General features: G+C 43.2%; 2 protein-coding genes across 2 annotated transcripts in view; one reads left to right on the top strand and one right to left on the bottom strand.

Moving 5' to 3' along the window:
* Positions 1–17,709: 17,709 nt before the first annotated feature.
* fgf20b (fibroblast growth factor 20b) lies at positions 17,710–20,408 on the bottom strand. Its single transcript, XM_080774260.1, has 3 exons — positions 19,627–20,408; positions 19,237–19,340; positions 17,710–18,138 (listed from the first exon to the last, which is right to left on the bottom strand). The coding sequence occupies exons 1-3, from the start codon at positions 19,970–19,972 to the stop codon at positions 17,893–17,895; spliced, it is 696 nt and encodes a 231-aa protein (XP_080630386.1). The 5' UTR covers positions 19,973–20,408; the 3' UTR covers positions 17,710–17,892.
* Positions 20,409–21,034: 626 nt separating this feature from the next.
* Positions 21,035–24,755, top strand: part of micu3b (mitochondrial calcium uptake family, member 3b) — a 30,527-nt gene continuing 26,806 nt past the window's right edge. Inside the window, exons 1-2 of the mRNA XM_080773925.1 lie at positions 21,035–21,367; positions 23,079–23,214. Of these exons, the coding sequence (XP_080630051.1) occupies positions 21,080–21,367; positions 23,079–23,214 (424 nt within the window). The 5' untranslated portion in view covers positions 21,035–21,079. The remainder of the gene's footprint in view (positions 21,368–23,078; positions 23,215–24,755) is intronic.

The raw sequence follows: 24,755 nt of genomic DNA, 5'->3' as shown, positions 1-24,755 counted from the left end.
TTTTTATCTACAAGCTACAACGCTTTTGGTTTTCAAACAGTATACATCTAAATCAATCTGCAAATCACAAAACAATTGACAATGAACAAAGAGGTTTTTTTTTAATGACGTACCTCCCCTTCAGGGGTGTTAACCAGCGATCGCTACCCCCATAACAACCTGTTCACCCTGTTGCCATCAAGGAAGAAGTATCAGATGCTCAAAGCTGGCACAAAAAAGCAAGCAGACTGAGGAACAGCTTATTCCCCCAGGCTATAAATCTGCTAAAGAAGAAAAAGTGATACCACTTCTGGTGCATTATTGTCTTGTATATGCTGCGCTCGCTTTTTTACTTTTTCATTGATTCATTGATTATAGGGGCGAGCTATTCTTATTGTTATTTATGTAATGTTTTTTTGTATCATGTTAAGGAGCACACCCGAGCTAAGTCTCTCACAATGTATGTATAGGCTATCGTACATCTGTGACAATAAATCTCTTGGATGTTGAATCTTCTGGTTTCAATGGAAATGTGGGAAAAATGTGGGAAACAGAACTTCTGCAGGTTCTGAAAAGTTACAGGTTATGGAGGGTTCTGGGTTAATGGTCATGTGGTGCATGCAACAGCTGAACACCGTTTTGAATGCTCACAAAATAATTTATCACCAAGCGGTCAAAAATACAACGTTTCGGCCTACGTGGCCTTCGTCAGGTATAGTCTAGTTCTGGGTTAACCCTTCGTAGTTTGTACTGATACAGTGACTCCACTCTGCTCCTTAAAACCCCGGCAGGCAGCATTTCTTCAAAGTCGACTAATCCCACATCAAGCTTTCATATCGGGGTATCATGTCAGAGTGGGAGCTATTTCCTGAATGCCACTATTGCACATGTCACATCCCTCAGTGGTTCCCTTCACTAAATGAATCTTTTGTTTGGGCCAATAGGTCTAACATTGTTCAGTTCAGGTGCACTAAGCATGGCGGATAATGGAACACTATATGAGCCTCTTAGTTCTGCTATCGCTCACTTCCTTCAAGAGCACGGTACCACGGCTTCCTGTTGGCTGCATGGCTGCTTGTAATGGTGGAAGAAGTCCTATTCTGTGTTCAACATTTTACTTAAACGTACACAACATGCTTAGCCTACTCTATCAAATTAAAATACAAATCTTTTCAAAAAGGTTTTTCCAAAATAGCTATTTTTGAATTAATTAAGTAAAAAGTAGGGTTTTTACCTTTTAAGACGGGAACCCATGTTTGGATTGTTATGTAGTATATATAGTAACACAATCTTTTTGTAATAGATATTTGATGTTTTTCAGAAAAGGTCAGGACCCGGACGGTTCGCACAGCCGTCTGGTCTCCTAGGCTATGGTAATCCAGCCTGACAGCGTGTCGCAGGTTCGAGTCCCGATCCTTTGCTTTTGCGTGCCACTCCCCCCATCGCTCCCCCCAGTTTCCTGTCAGACTACTGTGCACCTATCAACAAAGGCAGAACAAATAGAGACACTATTGCTATACTTCTGAAAGTTATTTTAGCTTGTTTGTAAGTGGTCAGAGTGAGAAAAGAGAGAGAGATATAGAAAACAGGTTGAATATACATACATACATACTCTTGCCTTTTTTTAAACCCTACCCATTTTAACCAAATACATACAGCATACATACATACATGAATGTTCTCCATGTTGTTGTTATGGTTGAAACTGGCATCTTTATAGGAACGAGAGAGAGATGGTCCCGACAGGGTAAAATAAACATTAAAATGTCCACCAATGACAACCTAAACCCTGGCCTATATCCTCCTCCAGGGCCTGGGATTCTACCCAGCCTTCTGATTGGTCAGCACAGGTGAGGCATGTTGGGATGCCTTTGTATGCGTCTGACAGGGGGAATGTGTCTCTAAGCGCCCGTGTGGCACCTTGAGCACTCAAAATGACTCCCTGGGTTTTACTAATGTGCAGTGGGAACCACTTTGATCTGCCTGCACAGGGGTGTGTGTGTGTGTGTGTGTGTGTGTGTGTGTGTGTGTGTGTGTGTGTGTGTGTGTGTGTGTGTGTGTGTGTGTGTGTGTGTGTGTGTGTGTGTGTGTGTGTGTGTGGGGTATTGTAGAATTTGAGTTGGAGAAATACACATTTTCCTCGTTGTTTTAGACCTACACTTAAGAAAAGATTTAGGGTTGTGTTAGTTAGACATTTAGGGCTCCATCTTATCCCTTAACCCTAAACTTATTTGCCATTTTTTACCATTTTAAAAACATTTAAAAAAGTTTAACTAGCCTTAGATCGAGACATTGTGAGCTTTTAGATCGGCTATTTGAACTATTTTAAATGTTTTTTTTAAATAGTAAAAATTGCAAATTAGTTTAGGGATAAGGGTTAAGGGCTGGCGCAAGATATAGCCCTTAGAGGTCATGTTTAGGGGGTTACATGCCAGTACCGCACACCAAAAACAGCACATATACAAGTTCACAACCCGTCACAGCACGGCATGTTGTGAGCTTGTAGATCTTCTATATTTGGTGCGTGACACTTGTGCACAACTAAGCACAACTTGAGCTTTACAATTGTGGTCGTCACTGAATTATTTTCCACCCATCGTTCAGTTAAGCACAACATCTTTCAAGATATATTATTTCCTTTCATATGGATTTAATTCCACTTTGTGACTTTGTATTATAGGGTTAATTCAGGTTTTAAGCTAAAGCCATTGTGAAGCCAACACTATACAGCTTGTGCTCCGGTTCTGCAGGACCTTTGGTGTGATATTTGATGCTAATCTCAGCGCTGAGTCCAATTCCACAGATATGAATACATTTCTTTCTTCTTCTTCTAAATCAATCGGTGGAGTGTGTGTGTGTGTGTGTGTGTGTGTGTGTGTGTGTGTGTGTGTGTGTGTGTGTGTGTGTGTGTGTGTGTGTGTGTGTGTGTGTGTGTGTGTGTGTGTGTGTGTGTGTGTGTGTGTGTGTGTGTGTGTGTGTGTGTGTGTGTGTGTGTGTGTGTGTGTGTGTGTGTGTGTGTGTGTGTGTGTGTGTGTGTGTGTGTGTGTGTGTGTGTGTGTGTGCGTGCGTGCGTGCGTGCGTGCGTGCGCATGCGTGTGCGTAGTTTCATAACAGTGGGAGGATGACCCGCTCGCATGGTGTATGTCTATGATCACCTCCACGATAAGCAGCTTCCAATAATCACACACCTGTTTTAAGCCAAAACCAGTGGCTGAAATTAACTATGTACAGTACATTTACTCAAGTACTTTACTTAAGTAGCCTACAATTTTTAGGTACTTTTAGTTACATTTTTCCAATACTTCTATCAGAGGCAAATATTGTAGTTTTTACAAAACATACTGTACACACTAACAACAACCGTGCGTCGAGATGCGACACATTGTGAACTAGTAGATCAGCTATTTTCCCTACTTTTGTGCGACAGTGCGACCCTCTTGTATGATGAAGTAGGGCATCCGATTACGAAAAGAAAAATCTGGAGATACAAGGTTTCTGCCCGACATCAACTGGGCCTACATAAGGTCCACTATATATACACACATAAGGTAGATTGATAAGGTGAGTGGTTGACATAGCAGTGGGATGGGATGGAATGGGACATAAAATAGCAGCAGATAGCAGAAATAATACTTTGAGGCAGTTCAATGTAGCGGATATACTTCCTTTGAGACATTTAGACCCTAGTGCTGCTGGGTAGGACACTAGGTTGACAATGTCAGTAAAGTGCCAGTACTGTGGTGACATCTTTATTGCAGTTTGCATGGACAGCGTTGCAATTACCTCTCCGTCAGGAGAGGGCGACAATTTACGAGTGTGGCTTTAACCCCTTTCGAGTTAACCTGTCATCCCTATTTTGTCACCGATGTGATGGTTGTGAGCATCATAATAGGTTATATAGGGCCTGCACTTGTTTCCGTGTGATTAAACCTACTTTAGTTGTTTTATTTGAAGTTTGAAGAGTAAGCAAGAATACAAATGGTGTGTGGTCATTTTATTCATCAGGGGATGAACAAACCTGAGGTCTAATATAACAGAGTCTATGAAGCATCATTTCTGACTACTGCAGACAACAGTGACATGTCTTCAGAGGAGCTAGGAGATGCCGCCAGAGGAATTCTAGGAGTCTTGAATATAATATATCCTGTGAATTCAGATACTGTATTCTTGGACAGATCATAGAGGTGATTAGTCACTGGCATGTGGAGAGGTATGCCTGCAGGCCTTATTAGTGGACACCGCTAAAAACTAATTTGTACTTTTCCATACTAGATGTTGACTTGTGATGTGCAGCTTTATAAAAGGAGGCAAACCTTTCGATGATATGGCTATATTATTCAGTTGTCCAGTTAACTCGAACATTTCCCTTAGCATCATTCACTGATGTAAATGTAATGCCAATGTAATGGATTTCAATATTTTGAAAAGGGTAGAAATGAAGATATTCCATAAAATAACATAATTTTTTTAACCAGAATTGCAGCTTAAATGCTATACATACTGTACCATGCTAACACAATGTATTGGGGCGGTTCTGGACAACCGTGGGTCTGACCGACTCGGCCACTGCACCCCCTGCGGTGGTGTCGAACCAGGGGGGCAGTCAGACAGATATTCTGTGTCGCGTAAAGTCGCGTATGTTCTGAGGGGCGTGGCTACCGTTACAGTTTATGATCGGGAGCCACCCCCCGTTCAGTCAAAATAAAAACCAACGAAGAAGAAGGGGGAAGTCCCGCCTCGTTGTCTGGGTCAGCCAATGGCCAGCTGGGCCCAAACGGAGCCAGCCAATGGCCAGCTGGGCCCAAACGGATCTAGAAAGATGGCGACTTACAGTTCAAGGACTGACAGGCTTCATTTTCCGTCCATATCAGACCCTGAGAACGCTTTGTCCATATTTCTTTACAGTCTATGTGTGGAACGCGTGTGTCGAATTTGAAATCTGTGGGGTGAACGGTTCTCGAGTTACGTGGATTACACACACACAGACAGAGACTTGGTGCATTTATAAATAGATAGATAGATATTTTTCATAAAATAAACCAATACCATAAAATAAATGGAAAAGGGAATTTAAAAAAGGAGGACAATATCAGTCACCACCAAGCCTGCAGAATGGCTGGGCAATGTTGAAGACGCCGTCTCTACTGGTCAAAAGTGGCACTGCAGGCCCAGGTTACATTTATGAATGAATTGTGACGTAGGACGTGACGTAGAGGTACCACAAGAACAGTGTGAAGGGTACTATGATAGGAGCCAACCAATCATATCATCACTCGAGGGGTACTACCCGGAAGACTTTGTCGATTTGTCGTGGCTTCAAAACGCCACACTGCAGGGCAACTTCCACTGAAGTGAATAGCGGGGGTCGGGGCTAACGCTCCTTAATCCGCTCTCTAGTTATATTATAGCTCTATGGTCATCACCCACCAGAACCAGGGATGTGTGTGTTTTCAAGAGTTGGTTAAAATGGAGTTTGTAGTTATGGGTTTATAGGAATGGGACATATCTGATGAAAGGAATAAATATATTTAATCAAGCTACTTAAAAACTGTACACAAAAGCTACGAGTGTTTTAAAGTCACACATCGTAATGACTAATCGACTCTCGAATATTAAAATTGCCTAATGGGTGACGGTGGACATACTCATTCAAGAAATACCCCTTTAATGGAACATCAATACAGACAGTGAGCACATCAATCTTCCTCTACTCCCTTTTACACAGAAGTATGTGTACAGTACATGTTTGTAAAGGATTTCTGGGATCTCCAGCAGCACTAGTGTAAATAGTAGAAAACAGCATCTTCTTTCACCGTAACTCTTTCTCTCTGAACTCTGTGCCAGCTCCTATCTGATCAGCTGTCTGACGTTTGCCTTTGATTGTGGATTCATAGAGGCTTCAGAAAAGCCTCCTCTACGCAGTATCAGTGTTGTTTGCAAAGCTGGGAAAAGCTAGCATTGATATGAACTTGTTGAAGGTCAGTTGTACTCTTATTCAGCTACTTTCATTCTTATGTGTCTAGTTTTATGTTATCTTTATGTCTAATGGATAGGAGCAATATACACACACACACACACACACACACACACACACACACACACACACACACACACACACACACACACACACACACACACACACGACAAAGTGCACAGGTCAGTTAGGTTATTGTGGGCCAGCATCGACAATCAGGATGGAATAGAAAGATGTTTTACGCTCACATCTAGCGTTACAAAAAAAAAGCGGTGCAACTGTAGTGTGTGGGGGTCCCCGGGGGCAACATCCAGACCCCCAGGAACGCGCCCAGGGGGCTGGCCTGGTTCCGGCAAACTTTCCCGTGTCCGAAACAGTCGAGAAATTACACAGTTACCGTGTGGGCTCCCGGCCTTTCAGGCTGCGGTAATTGAACAGTACGCGGACATTCTGGAATCATTTCTGATGTTATGCTGTGTCGAGGTATTACAATATTAATGCTTTTGAAGAGAAGTAGACTTTTTAGACGGACGGAGTGAGTAATGGCGGATTTGAGAAACGGAAGCTGCAAAAGCTGGGTTGAAAATGCAAAGTGAGTGACGTCAGAGCACAGGCACAGCACAGGACTCAACGGCATACTCCACATACGTCACTGTCTATGACTTGGCCACCCGATTGTGAACACAAAATGTGAGCAGCCTCTCTCAATTGTAATATTAGATGCAGGGCAGACTTTTGGTAGTAGTAGTGGTTTACAACATAAGTCTATGGTAGTTTGGTAACTCTCTCTCTCTCTCTCTCTCAATAGCTCTAGATAGGAAGTAGGAACTATTCAGCTGTGTTGTCTCATTTGGTTAAGACAAAGTACAACACTATACTGGCTTAATAGAAAATGTAATCCTATTCTCGTCAGACTGAAGTTATTATAATCCTTGGGGTTTAACTGTCCACACTTGATCTCTTGCCATTTAAATTTGTCACAGTAAAACATGAATAATACCCCCGATTTTAGCAGATTGAGGATTAGCGAGGTGGGGACGAGGTATCACTTATAGGCCGGCTGTTAAACGCTACCACTGAACACCCGTCCTTGATTCATGTGGAGTGGAAGTTTGTACGTAGATTAGCGTCCACTCCGAAACTATAACACTGTGGTCTGTCATCCCGTTTGGATAGGCTTTTCGGGGTTTTGTTGTTATTTCAAGGTGGAGTCTTCATGCGTGCTGCACTGCTGCTGGCTGCTTGTGTTAAACGGCTCGGCTCTTTTTCTTGTTTGTAGTGGAATGATGTGCCGTTCTGCTTTCGGCCAAGGGGATTTCCTCCCAAGCAGAAGCACTCTAAAGTTATTACTGTGTGCGGAGGAGGATGGCTGCTGCTCTGCCACGCTTGTTTGAAGTTCCCCCACAACATTTTTAGTATTGGTAACGCTCCCAGAGAGAGATATCACTTTGAAAACAGCCACGGCAGCAGCAGCAAAGCTCAGCAGGAGAGCCTTTTTACTCTGCACAAAAAACACAGTTTAAAGATTATTATGAAGGAATTGAAATGCAGGCACAATGTCTATGATTCATTCGTTTCTCACCTGACTAAATGCATCTGTGCTGCATCACAATGTTTGCAACAACACTGTCAGTAGATTTTCTAGTTAATTACAGAAGCAGGGAGTATTTTTTGCTTATTTTGGGGGACACTGTAGCCAAGGTTAAATATGGAGATGGGAGGTTTCTGCCCTACAGCAACATGTTAACACGTTATTGATCAGTAATAATTCCATGTTAACAGATGTATTGATATATATTGGTCAATCTACAGAGCTATTGATATGTAATGATTACATGTTAACAGATGCAGCCTACTGTGTTTATATCTAATGATCCCATGTACACAAAATATTGATATACTGATTCAATGTTTACAGAGCTTTATACATGTAATGAAGTGTGAAGTGGTTTGGTTGCTGGGACTCGGGCGGTACTCCTATCCTCTCCTGCTGTTGACTCGCTGGGGCTTGTTCATGTTTAGCCCTGTGATTTATAAAGAGTAACAGCGTAAGAGACAGATTAATAATAAAACCCTGTTTATACTGTATCTATGCACTCATTTTGTAAACTCCCTTCCACCCAACATGAGACACAGTTGTTTGTAATTCCAGATTAAGTTTTATAGCATAGCGTAATATTATATTGAAATAGTGAAGGAATCTTAAAGGCAGTGCATGCTCTGTGCATAGCCTCTAGCTGTTGATAGCAGGATAGGCTATAAAGAATATTTAATAAAGATTCCCATGACACATGACTCCGATTGGAACTTAGATTTTAAGTCTTAGAATAAAGGCACTTATTCTCTGTTAGAAATTGGAGCAGAGGAAGGAATATTAGGACCAAAACAACAAGCCTAAACAATTCGTCTTCATTAATTATCTGTAGGCCTACTGTATTATCTGTAGTTTTTCTCTCATTGCATACGCTCGGCTCAATTCAGTCTATTGCTGTTTTTACCACCAGAATAACAAACAACATCCTTTTGAGCCTTTAAGAATGTTCTGTGGTCACAGGCACGAATAATTAGTGGTATTCTGCAGAGTTGGACGCTCGCCAAAACCCCGCATTTCATCTGCCACTGTGAGCTAAACGTATACCCGGGGTCTACTGAACTGAAATGGCCAATAGACATGGAAGGTTTCACGGTAAATTCTTCTCGCGTATCGTTTTTCTCTCTCCCTGTCTTTAAGTCTCTCACCCTCTAAGCCCTCTTTTCTCTCCGTTCTCCCCCTGTTTTGTTTTGTTATTTTACCTGGAGGAGCAGGTGTGAGGCGGTGTGTAAAGGGGGGTGGGGTGAGGCCCGTGGAAAAACATTCGATTCCGTAAGCTTGTCATGAAGGAATCCAATGACTGACCTCTACATCTTGGCACACAATGACAAATAGGTTAGCAATTTTCCGCCTGACTTGGGGGCAACAAAGCAAGTTCCCACTTTCACTGGTGGGCTGAGAGAGAGAGAGAGAGAGAGAGAGAGAGAGAGAGAGAGAGAGAGAGAGAACTCATGACATATACAGTATGTGGACATATAGAGTGCATGTATATTCACTAGATTTGATCAAGTGAAAGCTTATAATGACAATATGAAGTCATCTATTGTCACAGAATGAAACATTTGCTTTCCTTTCTAAACTAAGGGATCTGGTTAGATACAATGATATTTGTTTAATATCAAACATCTGTTGGCTCTTGTTTATTTTCTCTTACATGACATCATCATTTTGTGGTACCTTATCATAAGCCATCAACCGTACTTCAGTTATATTGCATATTACATACAGTTATATTTGTGGCATTTAAATGCACACTTCAACTGAGAATCCTGTCTGTGATTTTTATGTGAATGATTCATATTTAATATTGCAATCACTGAAAACATTATTATTTTATTATCCTTTCCATTATTCAGATTTGTGTCACTTGTGTCTCCAAGCTTAGCCCCTTTTGGGGTTCTTGTTGCTATGTACAGTAGATAACAACATCATTTGTTTGTAATTTGTGAATAATATTTGAAGTTTTTCAGAAAGCTTAGGCCAGGATTTAGAAGTGGGGATTTTTTGTTAGTTTTATTTTTATCTGCCTCAGGTGGGTTAAATGGTTATAGTGCTTTTGTAGATTGTCTATTTTCGGTGCGACATCGGCGCAACTAAGTATAATTCAGGTGTTATACTTCATTGGACATAATCTGTCACATAATCATGTTTGCTTAAAATGTGTTGTGTGTCAGAGTCTAGGAGTTAGGAGGGTTTAATGATGGCTGCTAATTCCATGCTAAGCAGTGTTTTCACTGCTGATTGAATTGCTTCCAAAGCCAAGAAGAATGTTTAAAGTCGGAACTATATGGAAATGAACCAATTGACCCCCGCGCTGACCTCGTGGCTGTGGGAGCCAGTGGGAGAGGGAAGTGTCAGTGCTGCAGACACGCCATACATCACTGTCACAAACACACTCTGCTGACCCTGTCACACTGCTTCAAAGTCAGTGCAGTTCACGTCAAGCATTTATTCACAGTATGCCTGTGTGTTTTGAGAGGAAATAGTTTTACTGTATGTCCTGCAACGGTCAAACAATTGTGTGTGTGTGTGTGTGTGTGTGTGTGTGTGTGTGTGTGTGTGTGTGTGTGTGTGTGTGTGTGTGTGTGTGTGTGTGTGTGTGTGTGTGTGTGTGTGTGTGTGTGCGTGTGCGTGCGCGGATGTCGGTGTGTGTGTGTGTGTGCGTGTATCTGTATGTCTGTCTGAGTGTGTGTCTCTCTCTCTCTCTCTGTCTGAGTGTGTGTCTCTCTCTCTCTCTCTTTGTGTGTGTGTGTGTGTGTGTGTGTGTGTGTGTGTGTGTGTGTGTGTGTCCAGACAGGTCAGTGTAGCTGCATGGTGCGTCAGGGCGTTTATGTCCTATAGGGATGACCTGTCATGGTTCTGGGAGTCTAATTGATGCCTCATGCTTTTCAGGGGGCAATTATGGCCACCGAATGTCAAGAGCTAATTAGTGTCTTTGTAATGTGGACACATGGGCCTTTAGGGGGGGTGGGGGGTGCTGTGGTCAGCAGATGTGAGGGGGTGGACTGGGTTGAAGTCAGGGGCCGGGGGCGCGGTGGTGTTGAAGTTTGGGCTTTGAAAATGAAAATTAATGAGCTGTGATGGTTGAAGACTAGGGGATAGAAATAGACATGAGATTACCCACTTAAGACCTATATAAATTGTTGAAATATAGGATCTACAAGCTTGTAAAATTGTTTATATATATGGCCTAAAATAACATTTTCACTTATAATGACATGCCCAATATAAGGACACCGGGTTGAAAGTGGTTAATGACTTATGCTAGTTATTGGGTGATTTGTATACAGGCATAAGTACACGTGTGTAGAAAATAAGAGACAAGCAGTAATATAACTAATTTGATGAGGTCATAGCTTGATCCCTTTTTCTTTAAAACCTTGAAAAATTAGTTTTCATTGTGATACCGATAAATAGCAACTTAAATTATACTACGTTGGTTCCATTGATCCAATTTGGAACACAAATTGATTGATTGATTGTTAAAGTAACAGGCTCTGGAAAATGGCCCAACCATCAGACCACTTAATCCAAGTGGGTGTTAAGTGGTCAGATAGATGGGTGGTCACTTTCAAGATTTTCAAGTGGGCCCTGATCCAGAAAGGGTTGAGAACCGCTGAGATCAGCCACATTAGATAATGTTATAGGCACTCAGAAACAATCATGGATTTCAGCCTGAACTACTTAAACCCTAGACTAGTGTGGCTGCCACTTCTGCTTTTGCTTTACTAATACGTATCTCTTTCACTGAATGCTCGCATCACAATGCGGACCCTATGGTAGGCCTAGCCTCGGTACCGGCACCCGCCCCTCTACACCAGAAAGCACAGGCTGGGCCAGGCTATGGTATGTCTGACACAATTATTACATAATCGCCTAATCGCAATTATTTGAGATAATAGCAATTATTTTGCATAATCGTCATAATCGTTTCCATGTTGAATTAAAATAAAATGTAAAAATTGTGGAAATAGCAGATCTACAAGCTCACAGCAATGCGTTTTTTTATTTTTATTTTTTATATAAAATTATAAAATATGTCATATTTGCTCTGTGCAACATAAACGCCTTAACGGCAAACGGAAATGTAATTTTGTAATGTAATTGTACTTTTTATTTATGTTGTTCCACGACAAAAACACAATGAAACGTAAATCGCAATAATCCGTGTGATAATGAATCGTCATGTAAATATACAGCCTATACGCTAGGGTTCAAGTAATGTAGAACAATATGTATCATAGATACAAGCACAGGTTTCCCGTGACTATAATGGTGTGGCTTAATTCATCAGATGGCAGCTGACATGTTTGTTGTACCAGCGCTGTTTCCTCAGGTATGTTCTGATGCCCCGAGATTAACAAAACACTGTCAGTCACTCTGCGTTCTGCAGCATGAGAGGGCCTTGTTAAAACCCGTGGCGGAAGAAGTACTCAGATTTCTTTTACTTGAGTAAAAGTAGGAATACTGCATAGAAATGCTCTGTTAAATGTGAATGTGCTGTATTCAAAAATTTTACTTGAGTGAAAGTGCAAAAGTATGTGCATCCAAAGTACCAAAGTAGCCTAAACGCACCCACTTTTCAACAGTTGTCAAAAGCGAACTATATAAAAATAGGGCATAAGTGGTTAATTACGTTTTGTAATAATAATCTAAATCTGCTAAGTAACTAATGAATAGAAAGTATACAATATTTCCCTCTAAAATGTACCGGAGTAAAGTACTCAAGTAAAGTAAGAGTACCTCACAATTGTGCTTAAGTGCCGTACTTTAGTAAATGTACACAGTTACCTTACATCACTTGTTAAAACCCACAGAGAGTAAATGCCCTGGCTTTCTATCCCCTTCAGCAACACCTAAACTTTGTTGTTTTCTGCACAGGTCTCCATGGAGACCCTACAAACACTCAGGCATATTTTCCACAGTGGAGTTGACAGCTCGCGACGTGTGGTGTCAGTAAATCAGGTATGCACGCCTAATTGCCGTTTGCGGAAGGGCAGACCACAAAATCCTCTTTGCTATGACATTAAAACTGATTTAAGGAGGAGCACAATATGCAATGCATGTGCACCAAACAAGTGCCAAGATGATTTTATTCAGCCAATAAAAAGTAGGGTGGGTGGATGGATGGGTGGATGGATGGGTGAGTAAAAGGATGGATAGGTAGATGGATGGGTGCATGTAGGGTGGTCTCACATGGTCAGACCTATACCATCTTACGTCATTAGTTCCAAAATAAGTGTCAGAATAAGGTTTGATACATGGTACGTCGCATGACTTTCGACCTACAACTCACAACATGTCACGCATGTGACGCATTGTGAGCTCTTAGATCAGCCAGCGTTTGGCATGTGACAACGTTGTGCGACGAAGCATGAATCGGTTCTGTCTACTGTAGTTGTACAGATTATTATTTAGAATTGTTTAGACTGATGCTATAGGTTCTTGGTTTACTCATGATCCTAGTTTACTGAGGCACTGCACTGTCTCTCTGCATTCGTGTTTACGTTGCTTATTGCAAGTCGCTCTGATTAAGAGCGTCTGCTAAATGCCTAATATAATAATATATATGTTAATGACGTTTAGAAGATTTAGAACACTTTACTGGGGTCTTTGTGTGTGTAATACATGGTTTTACATATTTTAGATTTTAGCAGTGTCCATGATGTCATGGACACTGGGCTTACTTCCTTCCTGTACTACAATTCCCATAATGCTCCTCCTTGTGGATAGGGGAAGGGCTGTCTTACTGAGACAACATGTAGTAGAAATTGTATCAATATATCAGTCACATCAATAGTTCTGCTGTTCAATATATCTACTGTGACACTAGAATCTGATGGAGCGGGGCGATGGACAACAATCGCAATATTTATTGCAGTATTTCTTTATATCTGAATATATCTCTGGACATGAACCTTTCAGGGTGTAAAATGCTATACTTACACTTCTACAGTAATCCCTATAAACAGCCTCACAGCTCATAATTTGTGAGCATGGCAATTTACTTAAGAAATAAACACACAACAAAGAGCCTGAAACCAATAGTTGCAGGATTCAAATGACACAAAGAGGTGCAGACAGCGTCCCTTAGCAAACACACTTTTAGAACCACGCACAAACGCACATCACGCACACACACACACGCATGCACACACGTGCACGTACACACGAGTGCACACACACACACACACACACACACACACACACACACACGCAGCGCTGTTAGAAGTGGCTGTGGCTTTAGAACAACAGGTGAGTGTTGGCACCGCCCCTGTCTTCCTCAAGCCAGCCTTTCTAAATATAGAAATTATGCTCTCTGATAATTGGGGCCAGACAACAAAGCGTCCTGCTGCTACTGCTGCTATGAGCTGGCCTCGCCTCGCCACATCCCCGGCCGACAGACATCAGAGTGAGGGAACACCTGCACCCTCTGACTGGACTGTGAAGAGAGACATGGAAGATCACTGACTTCCACACCTGCTTTGCAGACCCAGGATGCGCACGCACGCACGCCTGTATTACTATACTGGTGATGAGGGCGTCAACATTTCAGAACGCCACTTTTAGCTCACGGTCACAATGCGTCGCATCCCTTTTTAATCCATTTCCCTTGTGAGGACCAGAAAAATAATTTCCTCACAAATGTCTGTTTCTCAAATTGTTCAGTACTTCTGCAGATATTTCGCCCTCACACACACACACACACACACACACACACACACAGCGCATCAACGCTTGTCGGTTAGGTTTCCTCAAGAGGCCTTTAGGCCGCCGGCTGGCTGAGGAGGTGATGAAAGTCAGGGAGGTCCATTAAGTGTGTGAGACGGCCCCCGGAGTGGGAGTGGTTGAGGGGGGTTGAAGTGTTTTCAGCGAGGAGGAGACCACAGGCACAGTGTGCAATGAATGCATGCACAGAGGGAAACAAAAGCAACTGTCTGAGACCAGCTCCACTCCAAAACATCACCAAAGAGCACTTCTGGGCATCAGGTGTCACACGTCACGATTTCTGACCTTCAAAATGAAATTGTTGGTTGTGGGGGGGTTGTGGGTGTCTTGCATTCACACAATGTCTGGCCGTCATGAAGTGAATGGCTATTGGTGAGGAGTCTTGGTTTGAAAACTTTGTGCAGGAAATTACTGACTCTTAACCGTTTCAATTCCAAGGACCCCCACTTTGATATGCATTAGGCCACGGTCCCCCAATTTGATCACATTTTTTATCTTTAATCTACACTGTAAAATCCTTAATGATATTTTAATTAACAAATCCATCCAATCCAAATTCTATTTGTACACAAACTAACTAACAAAATCCTAGTTGATGGAACAACTAACAAGTAAATTAATCCTGGTCCCTCTCAGAAGAACCCTGCAGAAACAATGCTGATGACACTCCCTAGCCAAGGGAGGAGAGGACAAAATAGAGCAAGGAACCCTCAATACGACCCTGATTATTATTGTGCCAGTTAGTGTGTTTTGGTTATTAGCCGCAACACTGAAAGGCTAAAGACTTATGAATTAAGATATTTTATTCTTTTGAATAACAACAAAAACAGTCTTTTGCATGTTGTAACCACAATGCGTGTGTTTACGTATACGTGGTGGACGGAGGGGAGGGGAGGGGAGGGGAGGGGAGGGGAGGGGAGGGGGATGTACGCCGCGAACAACGCAGGTTATAATAGACGCCTGCTGCTGTCATTAATGGAAGCAGAAGGAAGAGGTGTTGATGTTCAAGGTGTTCAGGTGGGAAAGTCCCCACAGTATCATACGACCAGGGAGGGAGAGAGTTGGCAGCACGGGAGACTTCCCATATCAAGACACCCGCTGGCTAACCATCACACAGATGCTGAGATCACAGACCAGGGCTTTCATGCTTCAACACAGATCTCCTCCCAAGCGTAGAGGAAACTGTACAGAGATATATAAGATAGTGTTCTTTCAGTAATCACCCAGCTTCGGCTATTGTTTAAGGATCATAAGGCTCTGCAACCTCAGAATCCCATGTATCGTCCTCCGTGACATTCTTTTCTTTTGGTTGGTTGAGCGTCTCCATGCAGGCACTTAACATGCTGTATCTCTGCTCCCTTTGAGGACAAGGGCCCCTATAAATATGTTGGGCCCATCAATGGAAACACAGGGGATGTTGTAAGACAATCTCACTGTGAAACCTTTTCCACAACGAGGATTGGAGGACACTTTAATGCATTTAAGCCAGTGGTTCTCAAAGTGGGGTCTGGGTACCAGGGGGTCCCCAGCTATATGTGATATATAACATCAAAATCGGTTTAACCGGCCTGGGCCATGGCTCAATGGTCCAGGCACCTTGGCTGGTAATCCAGTCTGGCAGTGTGCCGCGGGTTCGATCATGGCCTTTACTGCATGTCTTCCCCCCCATCTCTCTCCCCATTTCCTGTCAGCCTACTGCCTGTCCCTCCATAAAGAAATGTAAAAAGAAGAATCGGTTTAACCACTTTAACCCTAAATACATTGGCTATTTGAAAATAGCTGACCTACAAGGTCACAAGCTCATAGATCTTCGATCTCCAAAATATCTTGATTTTTTTTTAAATGTAATCTTGTAGTGTGTGGGTCCCTGGCACAACATATTTAATTTTCATATGGGGCCCGTGGCCAAATCCATATCAATTTGGGGGTCCTTGTCATGAAAACATTTGAGAACCACTGACTTAAACTATTGGCAAGATAAGCTTAGAAGTCAAAGAATACAAAAGGTTTGCGTGTCCAGAGATGTTCCGGCCACCTTGACGTTCATTGTTTAATAGCACTTTTTCAGTGAGTCTATAATTTTGAAACTGTCAACAGAGATTACTTAATCCTTATCGCTGTGACCTCCAGTTTTATACAGCTGCCAAGTGGCTGGGCTGGGAGTTAAAGGTCAGTTTTTATTTGGCCCTACATGTGTCACTGTGAGGCCACTACATTCAGAGGACTCCGAGGGAAAGCTTTGAAGTTTTTATGCGTGCATGGGAACTCCGTCTTGTCTCTCAGCGTAATGGGAATCATAAAGAAGGACAACATTGGTCTCGTAACTTGGGTTTATACGTTTGAACTCACTGAATTTGAAAGACAAAGTGAACCATCAGAATACACGTTACTTTCAAAAAATATCGATCTGCTAAAACTCTTTAAAATTACACAGTTAAAAATGCATAGCTTAGCTGGGGGTGCAGTACCGGTGGTGACAAAATCACAACAAAATCTTGTCAAATCAAAAGAAAGCAACAACAACCTGATATGTCTTCCATTTCAAACTCAAGTTCAGAGATAGTCAGCATTCTTTTGGTGTGTTTTATTGTTAGAGGACGACAAGCTACGTCTGTCTTTAGCTTGATTCTGTTCTTAAATAACATGTAACAGATGTCATCAATCATGACTTTTGATTATAATTACAATGTCCAAAAAAATGTAATGAGTCCCTGGCCGTCCCCACAGGTTGTATAATATGCATCTGGGTTGAGCCGGGCGTCTTTTAAAAATGTCTGTGAATACATATTTGTCTGGATATAGTCATGACTTGTGGTGCCAGATTATGTGTGAGAAGGCTTTTCTCAAGGATAAAATACATTTGTCTCAGTCTTTACATATCACTGATACAATTCCTAGTGGTTTTCTCTATACTGTATGTGTTTAACTGCAAAAATATATTCTCAAATAAATAAATATATATCATAAATATGTGTATCTAAAAAAATGTAATAAATTAAAAAAAACTTTACATTTTGCTCTTTTCAAGCAACTCTAATCACAGGTAAAAGAAAAACATGAATTCCTTCAAAGTCCTTCGGAACAAACGGCAGTCACAGCAGTCAAATAAAAATACCACTCCAGTGATGGGACAGATTCCCATGGTTTCCATGCCAACTGAGAATCTGTCCAACAGACGCATCTGACCCCGGCGCCTTGGCTCCGTTTGCCGTGCAGCATCTCTCTCTCTCTCTCTCTCTCTCTCTCTCCATGCTCTTCTCCTATTCCACACAGGTACTCTTGGGGTCGGCAGGCCTCTGAAACAAACGACCCCCTCATGCTTTGGCGTGCAGGTTGACAATGTCAGACATTCTAGACTGTCTTCCTGGCCGCTGAGAGATTGGCCCGTGCATTCCGAGGAGAGGCCTCCCTCCTCCTCCTCCCGGACCCCTGGCCCCCTCCGGTGGCTTTACGGTACAGAGTGGGCTCACCAGCTCCACTGTCCCCCCCCTAGCCGGGAGAGCCGCTGCCGCATCCCGGTAGGGTTCCATCTCTTATATCCGCTCGCCCCGTCAGGGCTGTAAGCGTTAGCAGCTATTCCTGTTCCTGACCCAGACCAGCGCTGGTTCTGGAACGGGCCTCAGCTGTGGCCCAGGATGTCTCTGTACAGCTCCGGCACGCGCTCCGGGTCCACTGGCCGTGGCAGGAAGTGGGTGAATTTTTGATGCCGACGGGACTTGGCCCCATCGCGCGCTGTCCCGTCTTTGTTCAGCGCCACAAAGTAGCGCGTCCCCTTGTCGCCGTGCTTGTACAGGTTGGACGAGTAGGTGTTGTACCAGTTCTCCTCAAACTGCTCCCGGAAGACACACTCCGCCGTCAGCTTCTCCTGAGAGGTGCACAAGAAAATTAATACGTGATAATATACAGTCAGTGTGTATAATAATAAGCTACACTTCACTGGGACTCGACCGTAAGTTGTGAAGCATGACTTTTCAGAATGTGCATTCATTTGTTTCAATGTTTTCTTGTTTAGACAAATGATTTATTCTCCATCCACAGTCTACCAGTGGAAAATGTTGTTCATAGCAGATCTACAAGTGATTTATTCTCCATCCACAGTCTACCAGTGGAAAATGTTGTTCATAGCAAATCTACAAGCTAGTGACCTTTCCTATTTTCAGGTAACTCTCTCTCTGGTGTAGAGCAAAACACTATAGCAGATCTAGTATAGAGCCCTGGGGGACCCCAGTCAGCTAAGTACATAGGGCTTATGTGGTTAAGACTGAGTGATAATTCACTGCATGACGGTGTCGCTCACCCAAAACTGATTCTCAAGCTAACAACGATGTTAGCTTGACAGTACATATATGATCTTTTTTGTTGAGTGACACGGGTGTGTTGAAGTATATCGTCTCTGTCATGCAGAAACCTCTTATCGGCATGTTCTAACTTTTTGTGTTTATTTTGTAAATTAATGCCCTACTTAATCATATGCGTCAGTAGTACGTTTACTACAATAAGTACTATAAGTAACAATTTTGAGGCACTTTTACTTTATGTGAGTATTTCCATATTTCTATACCTCATACATTCCACTACATCTTGGAGGCAAATGCTGTCATTGTACTCTGCTGCAATTATTTGAAAACTTTAGTTAGGCTACTATTTACTTTTCAGGTTTTGATCATTATTACAAAATATACTCAACTAATTAAGCCCTGTTTTACACAATGGCTATTCGGAAATTGCCTACAAGCTCATAATGCACTGCCTCACAACGCATTGTGAGCTTCTGGATCGAAAGGTTGGACACATTTTGAAAAAACGTTACCAGTTTTACTTTGGTATACATTTTTTACTCGAGTCAAGATGGGAAAGCATGACTTTTACTTGTAAAAGTATGCCTACATTATATTGTAGGCATACTCTTACTCAAGTAAAAGTACTTACGTAAAAAAGAGTAGGCTACTTTTGGTATACTTACAGATCCATACAGCTCTCCTTTGTCATTCATACCCAGGTACAATCCACTGTCCACTCCTCGAATGCTTATCATCCCCACCGCCAGGCTTATGAATTCCAAAATACCTGCAGAAGAATACAGCGGTTGTTCTGGATGTATTTTCACAAGGATGAAAGACTGCATGTCCATGTAGGCTGGGCGAGGAGCCCCATCCAAAACCATTTCACAGCAGGGAAGCACTTTGTTGTTGCAATAAACTGAAGCTAATGAATAAGTAGCCTAAAGCTGAAGGGGAACATTTTTTTTATAGGCTACGCCAAATATTAAATAAATACATAAATATAAAACAACAACAATAATAATAATAATAAATTGGATTTAAACGATTTAAGCTATTTCTAAAACATTTACCAAAGCGGCTGTGGTCCTTCCTCGTCCCCTGCACTGTGCCGTCCGGCAGTATTTCCAGGTGAAAGCCAGTCCTGCAGTACAACTGTCTCCTCCTCAGGATCCCCTTCAGATGCATTAGATCCGCAGCGGTGCTGCGGGACAGCCTCTCCCCGGGGATGAGGTGCTCATACCCGGGGAGCAGTGACGCGCCGCCGCCACCGCCACCGCCACCACCACCACCACCACCACGACCACCGTCCCCGAGCGCGCTCATCAGGAACTGGGACCCGAAGCCGAGGTGTCCAACCCCGGCATCCATGCCGTGCAAGAAGCCTCCAACTTCACCCAGAGCAGCAGCAGCAGCCATTGCCTCAAACCCTCCCTGCGCGTCAAGAGTCGGAGGAGGATACAGCGGATAAAGTTCAAGTGTGGATGTCCTGGATGTCCTTATGCCTGGTCGCCACTCGCCACTGTCACCTCACTGCATGTTTACTCCCACATGAGTTACTTTATAGCATGTCCTCCTCGTTGTGCAAAGACAGACTGCTCTGCGTTCTCCTTGGCATAAAACTCGCGATCGTGCGTAAAAAAGGGAGGAAAAAGAGCTCCACAATTGTCACCTCTCTACTGTCGTTGCGTCTTCATCGGTGTACCAACCTGTCACACTGATGATGATGATCAGACGATAGCCCCCGTTTGATTCAACTCTGCTTGCGTCGCGTGTACCTGTGCATAGCGAGATGCGGGCAGCTCAGTCAGTGTGCGTCTACACAGCCGCCGTTTTCGTTGCGTTCTGCGGCTTAGGACCGTGTAGGACAGTCACAGTGTGGGACAGTCACAGTCACAGTGTAGGACAGGTAAAGAGGTTTGTGTTGTAAGTGCAGAGGACAGAGGTGGCGCGAGGCAGGTGCAAAACCCACAGCAAGAGTAATAGGCGGGGCTGTCTGTCACTGTGCTCAGACCAGACTTGCCCCGGCAGAGAGAGAGAGACTGTTCACTCCTCCCAGAGAGAGAGAGAGAGAGAGAGAGAGAGAGAGAGAGAGAGAGAGAGAGAGAGAGAGAGAGAGAGAGAGAGATGACAGACACTCAGACAGACAGACAGACAGACAGAAAGAAAGAGGGTATAAGTGAGAGGGGCAGAGAGAGATAATAATAGGGCTAATAATGCTGTAATGATAATAATATCAAATCTCAGTTTCACCTCGACCAAGAATCAATTCTCTAGCGAATTATTATTATTAAATTCTTCTTATTATTATTACTACCCTTATTATTATTATTATTACCCTTATTATTATTAAGCACGCGCGCGCACGCACGCACGCACACACACACACACACACACACACACACACACGCTATACACAAACGGCAGTTCTCGCGATGGAACAGCCACCCCCATAGCTCCAATAGCGCCACTCTCCCTCCTTAGCTCAGCTGTAACTTGAACACAACAACATCATAAACAACAAGCATGTCTGCCGCTGCTGCCGTGCGCCGGTGGCTCGTGTCCTCATTTAACAACAGCATCCCACAGACGGTTCGGAAACAGCATCACGCGTCGAGTATAAAGACAACAAGGAAGTGGAAACTGGTGGCTGCTGCTGCTGCTGGGGCGTGCGGTACAGCCTATTATTATTATCATCATCATTCATGTGAAGGTGGTTCTACTAGTAGCCGCTTCGGACTGAAGCGGCATGTCGAGGCTCGGGTTCTACAACATCTGCCATTGCCATCAGTTTCTGCTGCTGCGGCCAGTAAGGTATAGAGTGCGATCTTTTTGCTGACGACGAGACAGTTCAAAATATTAAAACGCTGATATTTTTACTGTATGAGCATTTGGCTTTTGATTAGGCTCTATCGTTTCCTACACACGTGGTTGTACATGCATTTATGGGAGCTATCCACGACCTTTGGTGCTGAAAGGGGGAAACGACCCAAGGCTTGTAGCCTACAGTAAGGAATTATGTACCGTCCACGTGACTTCATTATTTGCATAAAAGTAACCAAAACGCATGCAGTCTGCAAAAGCTGCGAATTATTTTTTGTTTTATTTGCAGGCCTATGTTTGCCAACGAGGGGGAATATAGATTTCCAAATTCCACCAGAAAAATCTATTTATTTTATTTCTTTTTCATAGATCCTATAGATAGACAGACAGACAGTCCTATGGGACCTTTATTGATCTCATGGGAAATAAATCACATATTTTTTTCTCGTCACTATGTGAAATTTGTCCCATCCTAACTATTAGGAGCAGTGGATGATAATTGAATACATTGATACCTAACTTTTAGATGCAGTGGGCGCTGCCGGGAGCATTTAGGGGTTAAGTGTCTTTCTCAGGGCCATTTGGACACATAGGCGGGGCGGGGCGGTGAACCATGGACCTTGTGATTTCCTGACACCTCTCTACCCGCTATGGGCCGCCCCTGGTCTGTTCAGACTATACCAGTGGTTCTCAAACTCTTTCATGTCAAGGACCCCCAAATTCACATGTATTTGTCTGCTGATCCCCATCTTTAAATGTTTTGTGCCAGGGACCCCCAGAAGAGAAGATTTGTGTTAAAAAAAGCTAAATGTTATCCAGAATGTTTCAGCGGGCATTTTAACAGCACAAAACGGCATCCCCTGGACCCTGGTACAAAAGTCATGGGGGATTCGCAGGCAAATACATACCAATTTGGTGGTCCTTGGTGTGGAAAAGGTTTTGGAACCACTGCATTACATGGTGTAATTGAACTTGACTGGGGACTAGAAGAGGCAGTCAGGAATCCATGGACATAAACGGGGAACTGGACACACAGGGACTTGGCCAAGGGAGTGACATTTGAGGAGACGCAACGGGGGTGGGGGGATGGGGGGCCTTAGAGGGACTTAATGGTTAAGCAAGAGGGGGGCACACATTCCCTGGGCGTTTGCTATCCATGCCCGGTTGAGCTGGCATCCTGCCACCTCACAGAGAGATGGACTCTGTCTTCACCCGTCCAGCCTTCAGATCTGCTCTGGGTCTGAACATTTGTAGGGACATTATCTGACATAACACGCAGCCAGTCCCATTACTGGACCCAAAGCACTGCAGGCCTCTTTGTTGGGTCCATGTGATGTGATGTGATGTGATGGAGGCTTTTCGTGACAAGAGAAGCCTTACTTTGGGTTTCATGAAAAGTGGAGTCCATCTTTCAGGGTGTATTATCGCTCCTGAAATGCTTTTGCAATGTTTCATAAAGTGTGTGCGTGTGGTGGTTCAAATGTGTGTGTGTGTGTGTGTGCATACATTTCTCACATCTTCTCACGGAATATGACAAAATGATGGAGCCCATTGGTGCACGCACGTACCGAAAAAATATACCCACTTCTTTACATCTGTAAACCTGTGACGTGACAATCAAACCTAAATATTGTGTGTGTGTGTGTGTGTGTGTGTGTGTGTGTGTGTGTGTGTGTGTGTGTGTGTGTGTGTGTGTTATCAGGTTGTGGATGATGGAGAGACACACAGGTCGGCTCATGAGAGAAGGTTCTATCAGTTCTGCTCCGTGGAGTTAGAGGGTCAACTCTACATGACTCCACTCAACTTCATCGAGTCTGTCACCATGTCCCAACCCAAGGGTGAGTCTGTCACCATGTCACAATCCATAATGTTTTATGAAATGATCCATTATGGATTTCTAATACATTAAATCATTCGGTATGTCCAAAGACGCAAACTGTTACTATTTAGGATTAAAATAGCAAAAGTAGCAAATTGGCAAATTGACAAGCAAAAAAATTGTCAATTCGTGCCACATTTTGAGCTTGTGGAACTTTTGTGTGATGTAGAATGATCATAATTTACCAAAAAACACAAAAAGTTAGAATATGGTGATACGGTGAGCAACTTTATGATGGTAGATGATGTTCAAAGTGTTGGTGTTCTCTCATCTCTGCTGGATGTGGACAAAGTTGCTTATTTTAGGAAGATACGCCATCCCACGCTTTTTTTTGCCTAAGAGGAGGTACACTATCATATGAGATCTGGTGTCAGATCTCACAAACATCCTATGATTACTGTTGCTAAATGCTAGATCTCACAAAAAGTAGATTTTCTCCTGTTTTGTCTCTTTGAAAAAAGCCATTTTAGTGTCCGAAAACATGTATGGCTTGTGAAGAATGGGTCCAATATTTAATTCAGTGACCATGCATGGGAATGGTCAGACTCAGAAGCTGTGTTCACGTTCAAGTTTCTCCCATTGGAAACAATAGACTTACAACCTACAGTACTTCTGATCTCTTAAAAAGGGGTGACCACCTACATCATAGAGATATAGGAAGTAAAGCGGAGTCTTGCTTTTCTATTGTTTGTCTTGGGTGTAGAGGACAGGAGTTGAACTATTAATCAGATGTCAGTGAGGTCAGATGTAGAGTTGCTGGCCGGTTCCATATATGCAGATCTAGTATGTCAAACCATGTATGGCTATCCAGGGTTTGATGAGGTCAGTGTCGTGATCTTCATTATGATGATAGTTAGCTCCACATATGGAGATCCATGTGTTGTACCAACTTGGTTCATTTGCAAATGTGACTAGCGTCGCGGCAACCGCGTGGCGGTGGCTCAGGGGTAGAGTGGCTGGATGGTAACCGTAAGGTTGCCAGTTCGAACCCAGACTCCCCCAGAGTTACTGTCAAAGTGTTCTTGAGCAAGATACTGAACCCCTAATTGCTCCCGATGTGATGGTTGGTGCCTTGCATGGTTTCCGCTGCCATCGGTGTATGAATGTGTGTGTGAATGGGTGATTGTAGCGCTGGTCCATAGCCAATGCTTCTATGATTCTGCCCTGCATTGGCTATGCTACTTTCGTTGTAAATCTCACATGGAACTCAGACCAGCCTCTTCTCTTTGGCGTATTTAAAAAGAACGTTTTTGCTGCTCACCAAAACAAAGGCGGGTTGTGTCATTAGAAAGCCTACTTTCCTTACTCTGAGCCCCCCACCACACATATAAACGGTACTTTTTTTGGCTGAGGAAAGATATTCTCTATGAGGCAGTTCTCTTGGCAATATCGGTAGAAGGCGCATTGGAGTAACTAAGTATTTTTTTCCGGTGGAAACAAAATCCCTTTTTCGCCAAAAAGTACCGTTTATACGTGTGGTGGGGGGCTCAGAGTGCTCCC

Source organism: Protomyctophum bolini, assembly GCF_963924005.1.
Source record: "Protomyctophum bolini genome assembly, chromosome: 10".
Classification (NCBI taxonomy): domain Eukaryota; kingdom Metazoa; phylum Chordata; class Actinopteri; order Myctophiformes; family Myctophidae; genus Protomyctophum; species Protomyctophum bolini.
This window is presented reverse-complemented; position numbering and strand designations above follow the sequence as displayed.